Source organism: Oncorhynchus mykiss, chromosome 2, assembly GCF_013265735.2.
Source record: "Oncorhynchus mykiss isolate Arlee chromosome 2, USDA_OmykA_1.1, whole genome shotgun sequence".
Lineage (NCBI taxonomy): Eukaryota > Metazoa > Chordata > Actinopteri > Salmoniformes > Salmonidae > Oncorhynchus > Oncorhynchus mykiss.
In genome coordinates this window covers 66111944-66129961 of record NC_048566.1, presented here as the reverse complement: position 1 = coordinate 66129961, position 18018 = coordinate 66111944, and the positions used below count along the sequence as shown (strand labels likewise).

At 43.3% G+C, this 18018-nt stretch overlaps 2 protein-coding genes across 2 annotated transcripts in view; one reads left to right on the top strand and one right to left on the bottom strand.

Moving 5' to 3' along the window:
- Positions 1 to 10036, bottom strand: part of gins3 (GINS complex subunit 3) — a 15742-nt gene extending 5706 nt beyond the window's left edge. The window contains exons 1-2 of the mRNA XM_021568733.2: positions 9730 to 10036; positions 3161 to 3394 (exon numbers count right to left, since the gene is read on the bottom strand). Of these exons, the coding sequence (XP_021424408.1) occupies positions 3161 to 3394; positions 9730 to 9900 (405 nt within the window). The 5' untranslated portion in view covers positions 9901 to 10036. The remainder of the gene's footprint in view (positions 1 to 3160; positions 3395 to 9729) is intronic.
- A 1212-nt stretch (positions 10037 to 11248) lies between these two features.
- znrf1 (zinc and ring finger 1) overlaps positions 11249 to 18018 on the top strand; it is a 34488-nt gene continuing 27718 nt past the window's right edge. Inside the window, exon 1 of the mRNA XM_021568721.2 lies at positions 11249 to 12472. Coding sequence (XP_021424396.1) covers positions 12088 to 12472 — 385 coding nt within the window. The 5' untranslated portion in view covers positions 11249 to 12087. The remainder of the gene's footprint in view (positions 12473 to 18018) is intronic.

The following is an 18018-nucleotide window of genomic DNA, read 5'->3' as shown; positions in this document are numbered from 1 at the left end:
ATCAAATTTATCAACCCATGGAGGTCTGGATTTGGAGTCACACTCAAAATTAAAGTGGAAAACCACACTACAGGCTGATCCAACTTTGATGTGATGTCCTTAAAACAAGTCAAAATGAGGCTCAGTAGTGTGTGTGGCCTCCACGTGCCTGTATGACCTCCCTACAACGCCTGGGCATGCTCCTGATGAGGTGGCGGATGGTCTCCGGAGGGATCTATTCCCAGACCTGGACTAAAGCATCCGCCAACTCCTGGACAGTCTGTGGTGCAACGTGGCGTTGGTGGATGGAGCGAGACATGATGTCCCAGATGTGCTCAATTGGATTCAGGTCTGGGGAACGGGCGGGCCAGTCCATAGCATCAATGCCTTCCTCTTGCAGGAACTGCTGACGCACTCCAGCCACAAAGAGGTCTAGCATTGTCTTGCATTAGGAGGGACCCAGGGCCAACCGCACCAGCATATGGTCTCACAAGGGGTCTGAGGATCTCATCTCGGTACCTAATGGCAGTCAGGCTACCTCTGGCGAGCACATGGAGGGCTGTGCTGCCTCCCAAAGAAATGCCACCCCACACCATGACTGACCCACCGCCAAACCGGTCATGCTGGAGGATGTTGCAGGCAGCAGAACGTTCTCCACAGCGTCTCCAGACAGTCATGTTTGTCACATGTGCTCAGTGTGAACCTGCTTTCATCTGTGAAGAGCACAGGGCACCAGTGGTGAATTTGCCAATCTTGGTGTTCTCTGGCAAATGCCAAACGTCCTGCACAGTGTTGGGCTGTAAGCACAACCCCCACCTGTGGACGTCGGGCCCTCATACCACCCTCATGGAGTCTGTTTCTGACCATTTGAGCAGACACATGCACATTTGTGGCCTGCTGGAGGTCATTTTGCAGGGCTCTGGCAGTGCTCCTCCTGCTCCTCCTTGCACAAAGGCGGAGGTAGCGGTCCTGCTGCTGGGTTGTTGCCCTCCTACGGCCTCCTCCACGTCTCCTGATGTACTGGCCTGTCTCCTGGTAGTGCCTCCATGCTCTGGACACTACGCTGACAGACACAGCAAACCTTCTTGCCACAGCTCGCATTGATGTTCCATCCTGGATGAGCTGCACTACCTGAGCCACTTGTGTGGGTTGTGGACTCCGTCTCATGCTACCACTAGAGTGAAAGCACCGCCAGCATTCAAAAGTGACCAAAACATCAGCCAGGAAGCATAGGAACTGAGAAATGGTCTGTGGTTACCACCTGCAGAACCACTCCTTTAATGGGGGTGTCTTGCTAATTGCCTATAATTTCCACCTGTTGTCTATTCCATTTGCACAACAGCATGTGAAATTTTTTGTCAATCAGTGTTGCTTCCTAAGTGGACAGTTTGATTTCACAGAAGTGTGTTGACTTGGAGTTACATTGTGTTGTTTAAGTGTTCCCTTTATTTTTTTGAGCAGTGTATTTTTAAACCTGCATATTTAGCTAAAATAAATTAAATGTTAGCAGGCAATATTAACCAGGTGAAATTGTGTCACTTCTCTTGCGTTCATTGCACGCAGTCAGTGTATATGCAACAGTTTGGGCCGACTAACTTGCCAGAATTTTACGTAATTATGACATAATATTCAAGGTTGCGCAATGTAACAGGAATATTTAGACTTATGGATGCCACCCGTTAGATAAAATACGGAACGGTTCCGTAATTCACTGAAAGAATAAACGTCTTGTTTTCGAGATGATAGTTTCGGGATTTTACCATATTAATGACCTAAGGCTCGTATTTCTGTGTGTTATGTTATAACTAAGTCTATGATTTGATAGAGCAGTCTGACTGAGCGATGGTAGGTAGCAGCAGGCTCGTAAGCATTCATTCAAACAGCACTTTCGTGCGTTTGCCAGCAGCTGTTTATAACTTCAAGCCTATCAACTCCCGAGATTAGGCTGGTGTAAACGATGTGAAATGGCTAGCTAGTTAGCAGAGTGCGTGCTAATAGCGTTTCAAAAGTCACTCGCACTGAGACTTGGATTGGTTGTTCCCCTTGCTCTGCATGGGTAACGCTGCTTCGAGGGTGGCTGTTGTCGATGTGTTCCTGGTTCAAGCCCAGGTAGGAGAAAGGAGAGGGACGGAAGCTATCTTGTTACACTGGCAATTCTAAAGTGCCTATAAGAACATTCAATAGTCAAAGGTATATGAAATATAAATCGTATAGGAGACAAATATAATTCCTACAACCTAAAACGTCTTACCTGGGAATATTGAAGACTCATGTTAAAAGGAACCACCAGCTTTCATATGTTCTCATGTTCTGAGCAAGGAACTTAAACGTTAGCTTTCTTACATGGCACATATTGCACTTTTACTTTCTTCTCCGGCACATATTGCACTTTTACTTTCTTCTCCAACACTTTGTTATGCATTATTTAAACCAAATTGAACATGTTTCATTATTTATTTGAGGCTAAATTGATTTTATTGATGTATTATATTAAGTTAAAATAAGTGTTCATTCAGTATTGTTGTAATTTTCATTATAAAAAAAAATAAAGATATATTTATTATTATTTATTTATTTTTAAAAATCGGCCGATTAATCGTTATCGGCTTTTTTTGGTCCTCCAATAATCGGTATCGGCGTCGAAAAATCATAATCGGTCGACCTCTAGTACAAATAGATAAAGATCAGTGAGAAATAATTTTGCTATGGTAGTAGCACCAATGAGGCTGGAGTTGGGTTTCTGCACAGGGCCAGTATGTTTAAAATTGTACAGTCTTCAAAAACCTTTTCCCCAGAATCGGTTTGCACAATTCTCTATACACTTCTCCCTTATATGAAATCAATGATGATGGTAAAAGAGTGATCGTACAATACCACCCCATGATTGATATGGAAGGAAAACTCCATTCATGCAAAACACATCATACTGTGACACTTTCTGTATTTTGAAAGTTCTATATCTTGAAAACTTGATTGCTGACATGCCAAACATTTTGGGACTGTATCAACAGCAGACTAATAAAACAAGGAACGTTAGTTGGGATATGCACAGTTTTTGGGGGGAGAGTCAAAGGAAAGTTTCAGCTAGCAGCCAAGGGGGGGGGGGGGGGGGGGGGGGGTAGTGGAGTGAGCAGTGAGATATTTATACCCTCTGATATCGCTGTTTGTGTGCTGTACTCACCTGAAGTACTGCCTGGGCAATCTCCGGATTCTCAGGGCTGTCAAAGTGCAGCAACTGGGAACCGAGGCCATAGTAATAGGGTCCCATCTTGTGAAGGTCTACTACAGTGGGGTCTGCGTTGAACACAGTCCTCCAGCCCTCTTTGTAGACCTTAGGCAGCTCCACTGAGACAACACGCCTCTTCCTCTCATACAAGCCCTTTGCCAGGAACAGGGGCATCTCCATCTTCGTACCCTGGAAGACCGGAGAAAAATATTATTTTGGTGATGGATCAAAAATAACATTGCTAGCTAGATTTATACCCTTATTAGGCACACCCATCAAGTACCGGGCCGGACCCACTTTACCTCCAGAACAGACTGAATTCTTTGGGTCATGGACACATTGCTCAATTGGTATCAATAGACCTAACATGTGCCAGGAAAACATTCCCCACACCATTACACCAACACCAGCCTGTACCGTTGACACCAGGCATGATGTGGCAATGGAGTCATGCTGCTTACGCTCAATGTCACTCAGGTCATTGGTACTCTAACTTCTTCTCGGGCACCCTCAGATGTTTCACAATTTTGTAGTAACCCTCAACTAGCTCACCTGATTCACATAGTCAAGGGATGGATCAAGAGATTGATCATTAGTTGACAAGTTGAAAAAGGTGTGCTAGCTCTGGAATAGATTAAATGGCTGGGGGTCCCCAAGGAGAGGATTGAGAACCACTGGATTAGGTCACTTGTTTTGCCCATTCTAACATTCAATCGAACAGTAACTGAATTGCATCGGCGCCTGTCTGCCTGATTTATATAGCAAGCCACAGCCAAATGACACACTGTCTGTAGGAGCGAACCATTTGGTATACCTAATAAACTGTATACAGTCACAACAAACATCTCCCCAAAATGCATTTCAGTTTGGCCACGCACAAGGCTCATGACTTTATAACATTATATGGGTCTATAGCTACACAATTTGTGGGTGCTTATATGTCTCCTATTAATAATGAGAAATACAGCTGCAAGCAGCAATGCCGGGGTTCAAACTGTGGGCCCACTGAGACCATCAGGACAAAATGGACACGTCGCCCTAGAATTAGCTACTTCTGTAGTCTTTACCACACTTGCCAAATACCAGAACATTGTTTTTTTTTGCTTTTGATACATTTTTAGATCATTTCTAATGTTAAAACATCTTCTCCAGAACCACTCGCACCAGATTTGCTATATCGTGTCTATGGATGCACGTCATCAAAATGCAATATTTTCCAAAACTCTTGCTCAAACAACAAGGCCAATGAGATTGCATGAAATGTTTTTATGTAAAACAGCTCCACCATACTTTACAACTTAGCTAGTAGACTCATATCCCTGACAGGGTTTCCATTAGCAGGCAATGGCCGGCTTTTGTCAGAAAAAATACAAATCTGATAGTTAAAAAAAAAAAAAAATCCTGTTACCGGCCAAAATGACTGGGATAAAAAAAATCCCATTGTAAAGTAATGCTTTTTATTTATTGATGGAAATACATTTGACCATCACGCTTATCGGCCTATAGGTTCATTTGCATAATTTAGTGGAATTAAATTGGATGGATAAAATACATGATGACTATCACACACGCAGAACATACAGAGCCTATTTTGAGCTGGATTTCTCCTGCAACTCCTCAGCTGGTTGCTGCTGGAGTAGTTATGAGGCATGGCTTACCTTGCTTAATTGTAGTCTATAGGCAATATCCGATTACAATTTATCCGGCCATTTCTACTATTCTGCGTGCCAGTTATGATTTTCATATGCATATTTTGTGGAGTGGTTTTCATTTCAATAATAAAGCTGTAGTTTAAGTAATCATTGTCAAGTGGTTAATCATAAAAATAGGAATTAAAATGGGCTATGAGTTCCATGTACTCATTTCTTTAGCCACCAATGGATCATGGTGTATCAATGTGTCCATATGGCAGGGGCTGGTGATACAGCATTAGTTGACTTAAACATCTAAAAGTGATCATTTTATTTCCGATTTTTATGATGAAACGTTATTATCAACTAGGCCTATTGCCACACTCAGCTGCCCAAACTGTGGGGCTTCCCAAATAGGAATAGGCCCACGAGCTTGTGATTTGAAACAATCCACAGCATAAAAAAAAAGGTGTATAAATTTAACCTTTTTTTCTTTTTTTTATAAATATTTCTCACCGATATGAAAGGTCCTTATGCTTCCAAAACCGTACCACAAGCGATGTATGCTAATGTTTAGACTGAGCGTCGCGGCAAAGATGTTTATAACTATCTGTGGTCGCGGCTTTGATTGGGAGTCCCAATGTCGTCCGGGTTAGGATTTGGCTGGGGTAGGCCGTCATTGTAAATAAGAATTTGTTTTTAACTGACTTTCCTATTTAAATAAAATATTAAATAAAAATGTAATAAATACATTTTTTAGGTGAGGGCTGATGCCACCCTGTGATAAGCAGTTCACACTTTGTCTAAGGTAGGGGCACAAAATATTTTGCTTGTCCATTCCCAGCGCACCTCTTCGGGGTGCTGTTCGAGAGACGCATTACTGCAGCGCTCCACCACATAAAAATAAATATCATACAGCAGATGTAGGACATGGCACAGTGGTTCCTCTAAAAGTTGCGTCACACTGCGGCACACCCTGCGTGCTGCTGCAGCATTCTGTGGCAGGTCATTTAATTCTCAGCCATTTCTTCAGTTACTGCAAGTTAGTTGCTAGTTTGACCACCAGAGGGATTCTTTGAGAAGCGTTTGTATTCCGTACTGGCATGCCAGAGAATTTAAAACCTTTTTTGTAATAACATAGTATATGGGATTGATTTAAAGAAATGTGGCTTAATTTGATTAATATCATGGAGTTTCCATTCAGAGAAAAATTGTTTGTAAATTCAGACCATTTCACTCTCAGAGCACACACTGGACCTTCGGGCCGAGGAGCAGGGTTGATTTGAGCGTTCCGGCCTTATAAAAACAGCAGTCAAGCACCCAAGCTAACGTTGGCTAGCTACTTCCAGACACAAATGAGACTACTCTGACCATTTTACTCACCCTAGCAGAGCTGGTAAGGCAGTTTTCGTGTTAACCAGAGCGTTGGTGACTGGAAATGTGTTGCTGGAAACAATTTCGCAATGTGTATATTTCGATTTTTTTCAAGTCGGGTGTTACCGGTGTGAAATGGCTAGCTAGTTAGCGAGGTGCGCGCTAATAGCTTTTCAAATCGGTGACGTCACTCACTGAGACCTTGAAGTAGTTGTTCCCCTTCCTCTGCATGAGCCGTGGCTTTTGTGGAGCGATGGGTCACGATGCTTTGAAGGTGGCTGTTGTCTGTGTGTGCAGAGGGTCCCTGGTTTGAGCCCAGGTAGGGGCGAGGAGAGGGACGGAAGCAAAACTGTTTCACGGGCACCATCTTAAATCAGGAGAATCTCCTCTTTATAATTATGCAAGCCTGTGACAAACGAGCTCGTTTGTCATCGATCGCTAGGCCAGAAGTTTTTATTTTTTCCATTACGCTATGCAGACATAAACACAGTTGACACCATCGAGGTTTACATTCTACAGAAGTTGTTTATTCCCCCGTGTTAGAACAACTTACATCTGGTCCCACAATAATGTTTTGTCAGCCATCTTTGTTGAAGGACGCCACAAGGCAAGGGTGGCTCGCGTCAAAATTCCTCTTTGGAACCACTCGATATGATTGGTCATATAAAAACCTTGGAACCCAAATGCACAATGAGTGCTCTAACTCCCCCTTGTGGTGGTCTGGAACAATGAAGCCATGAAGCTGGGTACCTCTAAGTCACGCAGTGCAAGCTCACAACTTTTAAAGGAGGAACCACTGTAGAAAGTGTATGTGGCCTTTCTGTAGCCTACAGGCTGGAGATATTACTTTGTCATACATTTCGATAAGGACACTTTTTACATCATGCAGGTTTCTCAGATCAAATAGCCTAACCTAAATGGCGTTCAACCAAAATAAAAATGCATTGGCATGTGAACAAACATATCCTAAAAACAGGACAGGTCAAAGTAAAAGGGACAATTTGGAATGGACAATCACAACTGTTGTCAGGGAGTTTTACCCCATTGTCATTAGTGGTTTCAAGTTTGTATCGGTCCATTTTTGACTAAATAAAATACTTCTATATTTCCCGCTGTTGTAAACACAAACAAATAGGCTCGCGATAAAGTTGGTAAAGCTGAACCAATCATTTACGCAGTGGCGGGCGTAATTTTTTTTTTTGGGGGGGGGGGGGGGGGGGGGGGGGTCCTTTTTTGCATGCTATTTTTGCATTTATACATGCCACATCAGTTTGCAAACAATGCAGAAATATATATATCATTGAGTTAAAAAAGCCACATAAACATGGTATCTTGTTTTCTTGAGGAAGGCAGCTCAAAGATCCAGGTGTTTCAGCCTAGCTCAGTGCTTTCTGTGGTGGTGGGGCAAGCCAGGAGAAAATACGGAGTGTTGCACCGTGATCGGCTCAGTGTTCTGTCACTCATGGGGACACCACATCACAGCCAAGTCTAAGGGTAGAGCTAGAAAATTCTAGCCCCTTGGTTTCTGCCATAGAGCTCCATTAGAAGTGCCCAACCAAGAAGGCTCAATGTCATAAGCCACAGATCAAATGAAGTCAAATCACATTACGTGTACAGTAGCTTTGATTGGACTGATCATGTCAACATCATACTTTCAAAATCTTAGCTAGCAGTCATCATCATGAATCAAGTCGACAATCTACTGATACATCCTTTGTAATCCTTGTTGTATGAAGGAAAATAATGAAAATAAATTATAGATAAACGTATAGGTGCTCATCGGCCATTGGACATAAACATTACACATGGAAATCACATTACACAAGGAAATCTCAAATTCAACAATGAGTGGTTTGGAAGGATTCAGTGTGGCTAACTGCAAGTATTGCAAAGCAATGCTATTCTGTCGAGTGGCTGTGTGGTCCAAAGTCTATTATTTTAAACTAGGAAAAGAGACCCTTAATCTTAAATATTCAACATTGGCCATGCTGTCAATGAAGCATGATTTGTGCAACACTCAAAACAACTAACACCGAACTGAAAAATCTGGCTTTAGTGAGTTTAAGACAACTGGGAACTCAGGAAAAATGAGCTACAAGTGGGAAAATGCGTTTTGAACTTTTATCCAACTCGGAATTGTAAATTCGAAACTCAGGCCTCTTTCTAGAGCTACGACCTGAAGATCACTGATGTCATCATAATTCCCCCCCCCCCCCCCCTCAGAGTTCCCAGTTATCTTGAAAGCACTATAAATCCAGAGAATTACAGACTTTGATGACAAAATTTGTCCACGAAGGACCGCCGCACCACCTTCCTGTTCAAGTGAGCACAACAAGGTGAGTCCAACAATGTATTGTATGCTGCTGCATAAATGCTGTAATATGCCAGGAAGATATCTATACTGTAGCTATGAAAGTAATACTAGGAGTATGTTGTGTAGTAAGCTGTTAGTATCCCATGTGCCTTACACTAATTGGTATATTTACCCCTCTTAATTTCAACCTACTGTTCTGATTTGGTGGTGCACATGTAGCCTATAACGTGTTTTAGAGAAATGTCATCAACACATTTTGGAAGAGCTTTCATTGTCTGCTTATATGCCCCCTGTATTTATCCTACGGTTCTGACTTGCTGTACAGGGAGAATACACTAAGAACGGCCCATGTTCTGAATTCTGTCGCTGTACATTTCAAAATCGACTACTTCAGTCTTAGCTCACTCAATAATGTCTTATCGAAATGGCCTTTTATCTGCTCGTCGCCCCCTTATGCCATAGTTTGTACATCTAAATTGTCTGTAGAAACCACATTTGTTTAAGCAAGTCAGCTGTTTTGTTTTAAAGGTAGTAAATGAGGCTGAATTAACTGTTTCGCGGGAGACAAGGCTCCGCTGATAGCCAGGTGTAGCAGTGGTAAGAAGTTAGGACTGCAACTTTATGTAGGCACCGTTTGTCACCGTTATAGTGCAATTAATGTATTGTGTAGTGGCTTTGCTGGCATGCACCTCCCACTTTTTTATTTTTGCCCCACCAAGATTTACATGCTAAAATCACCAGTGCACGTCTATGTTTGGTTCAGATTTTGTCCGGTATGGACGAGCCTTATTTGGCCCGAACAAAGGTCTATAAATGACTAATTTTTAACTTTCTTTCAGAACCTAAAATAAACCTTATTTCAACTTCCGGAAGAATAAAAAAATACGCCTTTTCAACATCCTGTAAAATATGCATTTTAAACATGAAATACCTTTCTTGCTTTCAATCAGAAACAAAATTGAAGTGAACTTAAACGCCTAGAAAATACGTATTTTTCATTTTGCTTTCCTCCAGTGACTTGTGTAATGTAATGGAACTGGGTCATGATCTAGGGCTAGTGAACGAGGTGACTGAACGACCAGCAGGAATACCAAGTGGATAACTAATTAGCTAGCTAACAGACACAGGTGGTGAGATTAATGGCTACACAGTAACATTATCGGATGGGGTTTTTCGCTCTACGTTGTTTCACATGTTCGACTGACCTCTTGAATGTCTCGCGAGTCACTCGATTTCTCCAGGAATCCCAGTCGGGGAAATGTGCATTCTGTCCGACTGGGTAGCCTCTCATGAGAAAGCAAAATGTCATCAAGAGATAAGAAATTCTCTTCCATCCCCACCCCGGGAGGCACGGGAATGTACGAATGTGTTTCCATTAAAAACTCACAGTAGTTCAAAAGTAGATATCTTCCAAGTTATTAGCGAGGTAGCTAACTTCTGCTGTGTGGGACTGTTTACACTTTGCTTCCCTGATTTGGCGCGAAACTTCGAAATGACCCGACATGCGCAACAGTCCGCTTTTGAGTCAGGCGAGAGCAATCGATTTTCGACAGTCAAAACAACCGGATAAAACAGAGAGCTTTCTTAACATTTAGCCTATAATTACTGGTTCTTATGAGAAGAGTACATGAAAGACGTGCACATGAAAGACATATGCTTAATGCTTATTTTTCTTTGTTCTTAAAAAAAATATATATATAATCTCCGTGCATTATTAGCAGACTAGCTATATTTTTCACTGATCATATAGACTAAAATACTCGAACCTGTATCGCTGAAAACACGTTATTCAGTCTGAAGATAACCATGCTGTTCAGTCTATCTGAGGTGGCATGTATTTCTTTGCAACAACAATGCAAGTTTAAGTGATGGTGAGTGATTAGTAACTTGCAATTACTAATTTAGCCAGGTGAGGTCCCAAGGTCGCCTTTGTATGAAGCAGTTAAAATATTTATCTTGTAGGTTGGTGTTTGTGGGTGTGTTTGTGTGTGTGTGTGTGTGTGTGTGTGTGTGTGGGGGGGGGGGGGGGGGGGGTGGTAAGGCTATGTTTAATGACCACATCAACAAGGATGGCCTAATTGGGTTATTTTGACCTGAGATATGACATTCTGATATACTGTTAGTTAGACTGCCTTGTTGCATGAGTGAATGGGAGTGACAGGTGTCTGTCGCCCCTGACTGTGCTGTCACTCAAACCCACACATTCAGACACATAGGCCAACCTGTATCACTTGTAGCCTAAATCAAAGACATTGTTAACACATGCACACATTTGATGTGTGTTTCCTGGCACAGTGGCACACCCACACACATTAATAAAATAAGGCAAAGTAAATACCTCTGACTCGTTCCGTAGGCCTATAGGCTATCCTTTGTCTTTCAGCTGCGATACCATGGAATGATATACCGTTTTCTCAGTCAGATTGCTTTTTAAGAAACACAGAGTGGTAGTTTATTTTACATTCTGGCACCTTACAAATTGTTTACTGAGTTTATAAATGGTGAATAGTGTTCATTGTTTGTTAATTTATAGTTTATTTAACAGTAGGCTAATAAACAGTTAGGCAATAATTTATGCCAATAACAATTAGGACTATTTGGGGGGAAATACATCAAGGCTACTAATCAACAGGATGAGATTTAGTAGGACTAATCCCATAATTACTCATGAGTCAATAATCTCAACAATGCCGTATATGGTGAGAAATACGAATGCTGTGCCATCTGCATGTTAACTTGGTTATGACATCAGGTCATATCTCGTCCTCTGCTCACACTGCATTCTGATTTGGCAGCCGGGGGCGAGCCAGACAAGAGCCATCGTTGGATTTCTAGAAGAGATGGACAACGAGGACAATCTGTTAATCGTGATTAAGAATATAGAGTACTGTTTATTCCCTCTTCACACTGTCTTTACATTGATAATCCGAGTATGCGCACTGAACGCCATTGTCTGCCAGCAGCAAGAGTGAGAGCGCGGATATGATAGTGCAGGGGAGCCGCATGCATTGACCCGAATCTCCGGGAACCGGAGAACAAGTGGACTCGGACTCACATCGTTGGAAAGACATACTGGCAGACAGACAGCAACAGTTGTCATTGCTATGATCAGCTGAGCCAGTCAAGGCAAAATAATACATGTAAATGTGGTAGCCAATTGCGGAGAAGCGCTACTGTCGGATACGTTTGTTGCGCTTTGTGTTTGTCAACCTTGTTGTGATTTGGGGCAGGCTACCTGTCATTAGCTGTGAGGGAAAACGTGTTGCTTATCTTTATCGTTTTGTTTTCCTTTCATTCGTTTGACATCATCCTATAGATTCTAGTTTTTCTCGGTTGGTGTGAATCAAAGCACCCAGTCGCTCATGCTGCGGTCAGGGAAATGGGCTGTTGCGTCTGTTAGTCAGACTTGACAACCCAGATTTTTTTTAGGTGCCGTTTTGTCTTTGGCAAAGGGCGAGAAGTCCACTGCAGACAGGCGTGTCGGGGGCGATTCCAGTGACGACTCGACTCTCTGCGGAGCCCCCATTTCAACAACCCCCACCCATTTTGCTCGGGTGCTTTGGATGGGGGGCAAGCAAAGTACGGCAGGGCGGCCACGGGGTGCTTTTCCCGGTGTCTCGACGGATGACAGCGCAGTGCCGCCCTCGGCTCACTTTGGCCACTACCGACCGAGTGGCACTATGGGGCTACGCAGCCGCTCAGTGAGTTCAGTGGCTGGGATGGGCATAGAACATAGTCCTGCGGTGCCCTTTGGGTTTTATACCCCCAGAGGAACTGACTCGGACAGGGCCGGAGGGGGGTCTGGCACTAACGCTGCCCATGGTAACGGCTACCAGGAAACAGGCGGCGGGCATCACACGGACGGTATGCTCTATCTGGGATCCCGAGGGTCGTTGGCAGACACCTTGCCCCTGCACATTGCACCCCGGTGGTTTAGCGCCCACAGTGGTAAGTGTCAACACATCCACCTCTGGCTGGCAGCATACATCGAAGTTATCAGGGTTTACAGAGGGATGCATTGACATTAGGCTAGATGTCATCAGCAAACTTCCCTACCATCCGTGGAACTTCATTCATTAATTTGTGAAGTGTGTGCGGCTGTGCAGGTCATGTATGTGTGTACAGCAGGTCACGAAGTCAGGGTTTATTGAGTGTCTGACCTCTTGTATGGCAGGATGTCTCCAATATCTTGTTGTGAGAAATGACGCTAATAAGCCATGTTCCCAAATCTAGCTCAGTCAATTGGCCTATGATTAGAGAGGAGGAGGGAGGGCCCAGCATTATCATCCGCTTACCTCAGACCACAATATGTCTCACTGACTGGGCTTGTCAGGGCCTGAGCTGCAGAAAACTGAGGACACTGGCTCAGGTCCCCAGGCCCTCATTACCAAAGCCCAAACCAGCAGCCCACGGGAGGGAAACAGAAAGTTAGGCATCATCCAGATTGTTTGCCTCCCTTTTATCGCTAGGCGACCCCTGATATTCATGTTCATTCATGCACTGGTCCTGCTTCGGGTACAGATTTTTAGCCCTGTTTTCAAAACCGCTTTCTTCTGTCCACTGTGGTTGGGGGGTGGCTAAAGAAGGCCTAATGACGGAAAAGATAGTCAATGTATTCAGGTTTCAGTTTCCCAGGATATTTATTAATGGGGATTGAAAAGTGAATGCCATGCTAAGTAGACCAATGCCTTACACTGGTCTATTCTAGACCAACAGTATTCAAGATTTCCAGGAACTCCATTCCGAGCTCCATGTCTATGTCTCTGATAGAGCACGTTTTGAGACAGCGACACAATCTTAAATTGTATCAATTTCAAACCCTCCAGTCTGTTATGGTCACACTCCTATCATAGTATGTAGTATTTTTTTCTGGATATTTCTTATCTCAGTGGAGCATTTGTCAGACATCTTGTTGCCTTCAATTGATTTGTCAAACTAGAAACAGTACTGTCAGTCTGCAAAGCATTTTAACACACAAAGGCTTGTGTTGCCACCATGGTAGACCGTAGACAGTTCTGCTGCAAAATAAACAATGTAATGACACAAAGTCACAGAGCACTCCTATGACAATGGGATATACTGTACTTCTCCAAGGGATCATTACAAATGGGCAATTCTATGGGAGCAGAATTACACTGGTCCAAGACAGCCCTTCTTATCTCATTATCAAATCATTTCTGGGTAACAATTAAGGAACCTACTCTGATTGTTTTCAATTAAAATGGTCAAAAAGAAGAAAAAATGCTTCTTAGGAAATAGCAATTTCTCAAGGAAGAATTTTGCTAGGACTGTCTGGGAGTGGTCTGAGTGGGGAGGCAGGCCATCAGGTATGCCAGAACGCCAACCCACCAAAACACAAAAGAGTAATTATTATAATTTTCACAATTTCACAGTATTATTCCAACCTCATAGTGTGGAAAAATAAGAAAAATCACTTTATTCACAAGGACTACTTTTAAACATTTCCCTGAACATTTTTCAAAAAGTGATTTACAGGATGAACTGTGCAGATACGTTTAGTAACAGAATAAAGCTGTGTTACCAATTAATTATGTTACCAAACAGTTTTTCCATTGAATTATTATTTTTTACTGTGTAAATTGTTCAAAATAGTCATTTTGCATAAGAGTTGTATGGTTTGTTAAACTTTGAAATCAATGTTTTTTGTTTGGCATACATTTTAAATGGAAATATCTGAGTCTCAGCATAATTCCGTTACAGTGGAAATACCCAAATATCACAGAGGCCTCTGATCTTCACCAACTGGACTGTTTTGCCCTGTCCTTTTCCTCAGCCTCCGTGATACTGCATTGACACTCTATCAATAGTGTATGACAGTGCCGTGGGTGGGCCAGCTGAAATTTGGGTGGACCAAAAACACAACAGCTTATTTGCATGACAAATAATGTCCCGTTTGGACCACTGACAAGTCAATATTTTTGTTGTTGCTCAATCTGATTGGTTGGGCCTGGCTTCCTCCGTGCCTACACGGCTGGTGTACGACTGCCTGATAAACTTGATCCTGACAGGAAACCTCCTTCTGATAGTCAACTGTTTGATCTAGATGCAAGCAGGGAACAACACTGAGACAATTCTCCCTCCACTGATGCAGTTCCTAAACAGAGTCCTTTCTGCATTATCACTTAGTGAGTTGTTCACCTACTGTTGTTGTCAAGCACTTTCACATGAAAGACCCTTTAACAATGGTCTGTGTAATATCTCTCCTGTGTTTGACCCACCGTGTTCAGTCACCTGTCACAGAGATAAGTAATCACTCACTCACCGATGTGAGCTAAGCAGAGCACTGACTGAACTCTCTTTTAGCGGATGCCAATGTAATTGTTCTCAGATTAGAGCCATACGCAATCATTCACTTGTGTACACCTCCATTTTAATTGAAACGTAAATAATGACAACGATAACACACACACATGAACACACGCACTACTGTAGACACACACACTGTTGTGGCTGGGTTTTAGTGGCAAGTCTTTTTGGAATGATGGGATTGTGGAACATATGTGCTAAACTGTCTGGCAGCACGATTCAACAATATAGGCCACTCATTTTATTTCTGTTTTCCCATCTCCTCAAACACTGTCTCTCTCCCTTCTCCCATTAGCTCAGCACAGTGTATACAGAGGAAGAGGGACACACACACACACAGTCTACACTGGATTGCTGAGAGAGGATTTCTGTTGCTGTGACAACCATGTTGCTTGTCACTGCTGTTTTCAAGATGCACACTTGCTTGCTCCTTGCTATCCCCACAATATCCTCACACTTGTTTCCTCAAGAGACAGAGGGCCAGGGAGGGAGGGAGGGATGGAGGGAGAAAGGAAGAGACAGGTAAGGGGAGAGAGGGAGAAAGGAAGAGTGAGGTGAGGGAGAGAGTGAGAGAGGGAGAAAGGAAGAGACTGAGGTAAGGTGAGAGAGGGATGGAGGGAGAAAGGAAGAGACTGAGGTGAGGGAGAGCGGGAGAAAGGAAGAGACTGAGGTAAGGTAAGAGAGGGATGGAGGGAGAAAGGAAGAGACTGAGGTGAGGGAGAGAGGGAGAAAGGAAGAGACTGAGGTAAGGTGAGAGAGGGATGGAGGGAGAAAGGAAGAGACTGAGGTGAGGGAGAAAGGAAGAGACTGAGGTGAGGGAGAGAGGGAGAAAGGAAGAGACTGAGGTAAGGTGAGAGAGGGATGGAGGGAGAAAGGAAGAGACTGAGGTGAGGGAGAGAGGGAGAAAGGAAGAGACTGAGGTAAGGTGAGAGAGGGATAGAGGGAGAGACTGAGGTAAGGTGAGAAAGGGAGAGACTGAAGTAAGGTGAGAGAGGGAGAGAGGGAGAAAGGAAGAGACTGAGGTGAGGGAGAAAGGAAGAGACTGAGGTGAGGGAGAGAGGGAGAAAGGAAGAGACTGAGGTAAGGTGAGAGAGGGATGGAGGGAGAAAGGAAGAGACTGAGGTGAGGGAGAAAGGAAGAGACTGAGGTAAGGTGAGAGAGGGATAGAGGGAGAGACTGAGGTAAGGTGAGAGAGGGATAGAGGGAGAAAGGGAGAGACTGAGGTAAGGTGAGAGAGGGATAGAGGGAGAAAGGAAGAGACTGAGATAAGGTGAGAGAGGGATAGAAGCTTGACAAGTTCCTCTAACAGACTTTCTGTCACCAGAGTTTCACAGCCAGTCTGTTGTTGAGTGACAGCCGACAGACCTTTCTAATAAAAGGACACCACAAATGGACGGAGCTAAGGCAGTGGCGACCGTTGCCGTGGTGTAGGGACTAAATCCTGTCATCATACAGCAGAGACTTTATCTAAAGATAAACCTTTGACATCAGTAGCAGGGGGCAATGGCCCCTGTCAATCAACTACACTGATAATGCCAATGGCTAGTAAGCATTACTGATCACTGGATGCTTTCTAAATCATTAAGCATCACACACCTAAATCACATTGTTTCTCACCACAGCATAACAGCCCATTCTGTCTTATTCGCTGTGTAATGATACCCCTTTCTCCCCGACACAATACACACCAGTGCCATTACACACCTCCCTCCTACCCATACTCTACCCCCGTCTCACCTGTATCTAAGGCCACATTACTTCCTGCAATCAAAGAGTTTAGCTAAAACAACAATAGGTCAGTATGTCAGCTCTCTCGGCCCCCTCCTCCCCCTTTCCCTCTCCAAGTCTTTGACTCTCTCATTCAGCTGTTTCCATGGAAACTGCTGTTCTTTCCGGTAAGGTAAAGAGTTGTCTGAGTTGGGTTTGAGTTGGATGTGATGTAATCAAATGGCTACTATCCATGTATGGGCATGATGTCCTGTATTCTGAACATAATGTCCTGTATTCTGAACATAATGTCCTGTATTCTGAACATAATGTCCTGTATTCTGGACTAAACAGGTCTCTAGACACGCTCATACACTCCTCATTTAGTACCATCATTAGAGGGACAACCAGCCCAGACACGTGGAAAGAAGATATACACAAACAAACAAGGTCACTCATTTAATAAGATAATCTATGTTGTCTTGTCTACTCTAATGACCTGTGTAGACAGTAAACAAGCTATGTCCTTGACTTGACAGAGAGAGGGCTTGAAATAGCAAGGTGTTTGCTCTCCTCAGAGAGACAGAGGCTTTCTGGACAGCAGGTCGGGCAGGGTATTACAAGGAGCTAGTTGTCACCTTGCCTGCTAGAGGGAGACAGACTTCCCATCTGTACCCTTTAATGGTGTCTTATCCCCTCTCTCTGTCTTGCATCCCAACCAGCACCCTATTCCCTATATAGTGCACTACCTTTGACCAGGTCGCATTCCAAATTGCACCCTATTCCCTATATAGTGCACTACTTTTGTAGAATCTTATGTAGGATCTTAATTTGATCACCCTGTTGCAGGATAACGTTTCTACAATGTAGGAAATGTAAAACCTGTAGTGTATTTGAAGTTTAATTTCCACTTTGAAATTTCAGACTTGATTTTCCCTTTTAAAAAATGTAGCAACCCCTACAAAAATGTCCATTAATTATAATCCACATAATTCACATTTCCTGTTACAGCAGGGTGATTTTCCTGCTGTAGCAAACGGGCTCAAATTGAAGATCCTACATCTGTATAAGGAATAGGGTGCCATTTGGGATGTGCACTCTATTCGTCTGCTACTGTACCTCTCGGCTCTGTTCATAATGCTACTCCTGAACCTCTCAGTACTGTGTTTGTCTGGCTGGCTACCACAACTCCCCTGCTCCTCTCTTCCCTCCATCTCTCCCTCTACATGATTCTCTGAGCAAAGACCGATTCGGTCGAATGTCATTTTGAAAACATCATGACTTTAGGGAGAGATCTAGTCAGGAGAGTTTATTTTGTGTTTGTTTTTTTGTGTGTTCATTGCATTTTACCAATGAGCCAAGGGAATGCTATTAAAATATGAATCTAAATATTGATATTGTGACTTTGAAATCCAATGATCTGCTGGTGGTCTTCTTGTTGTGAATACTCCCTTTAGATA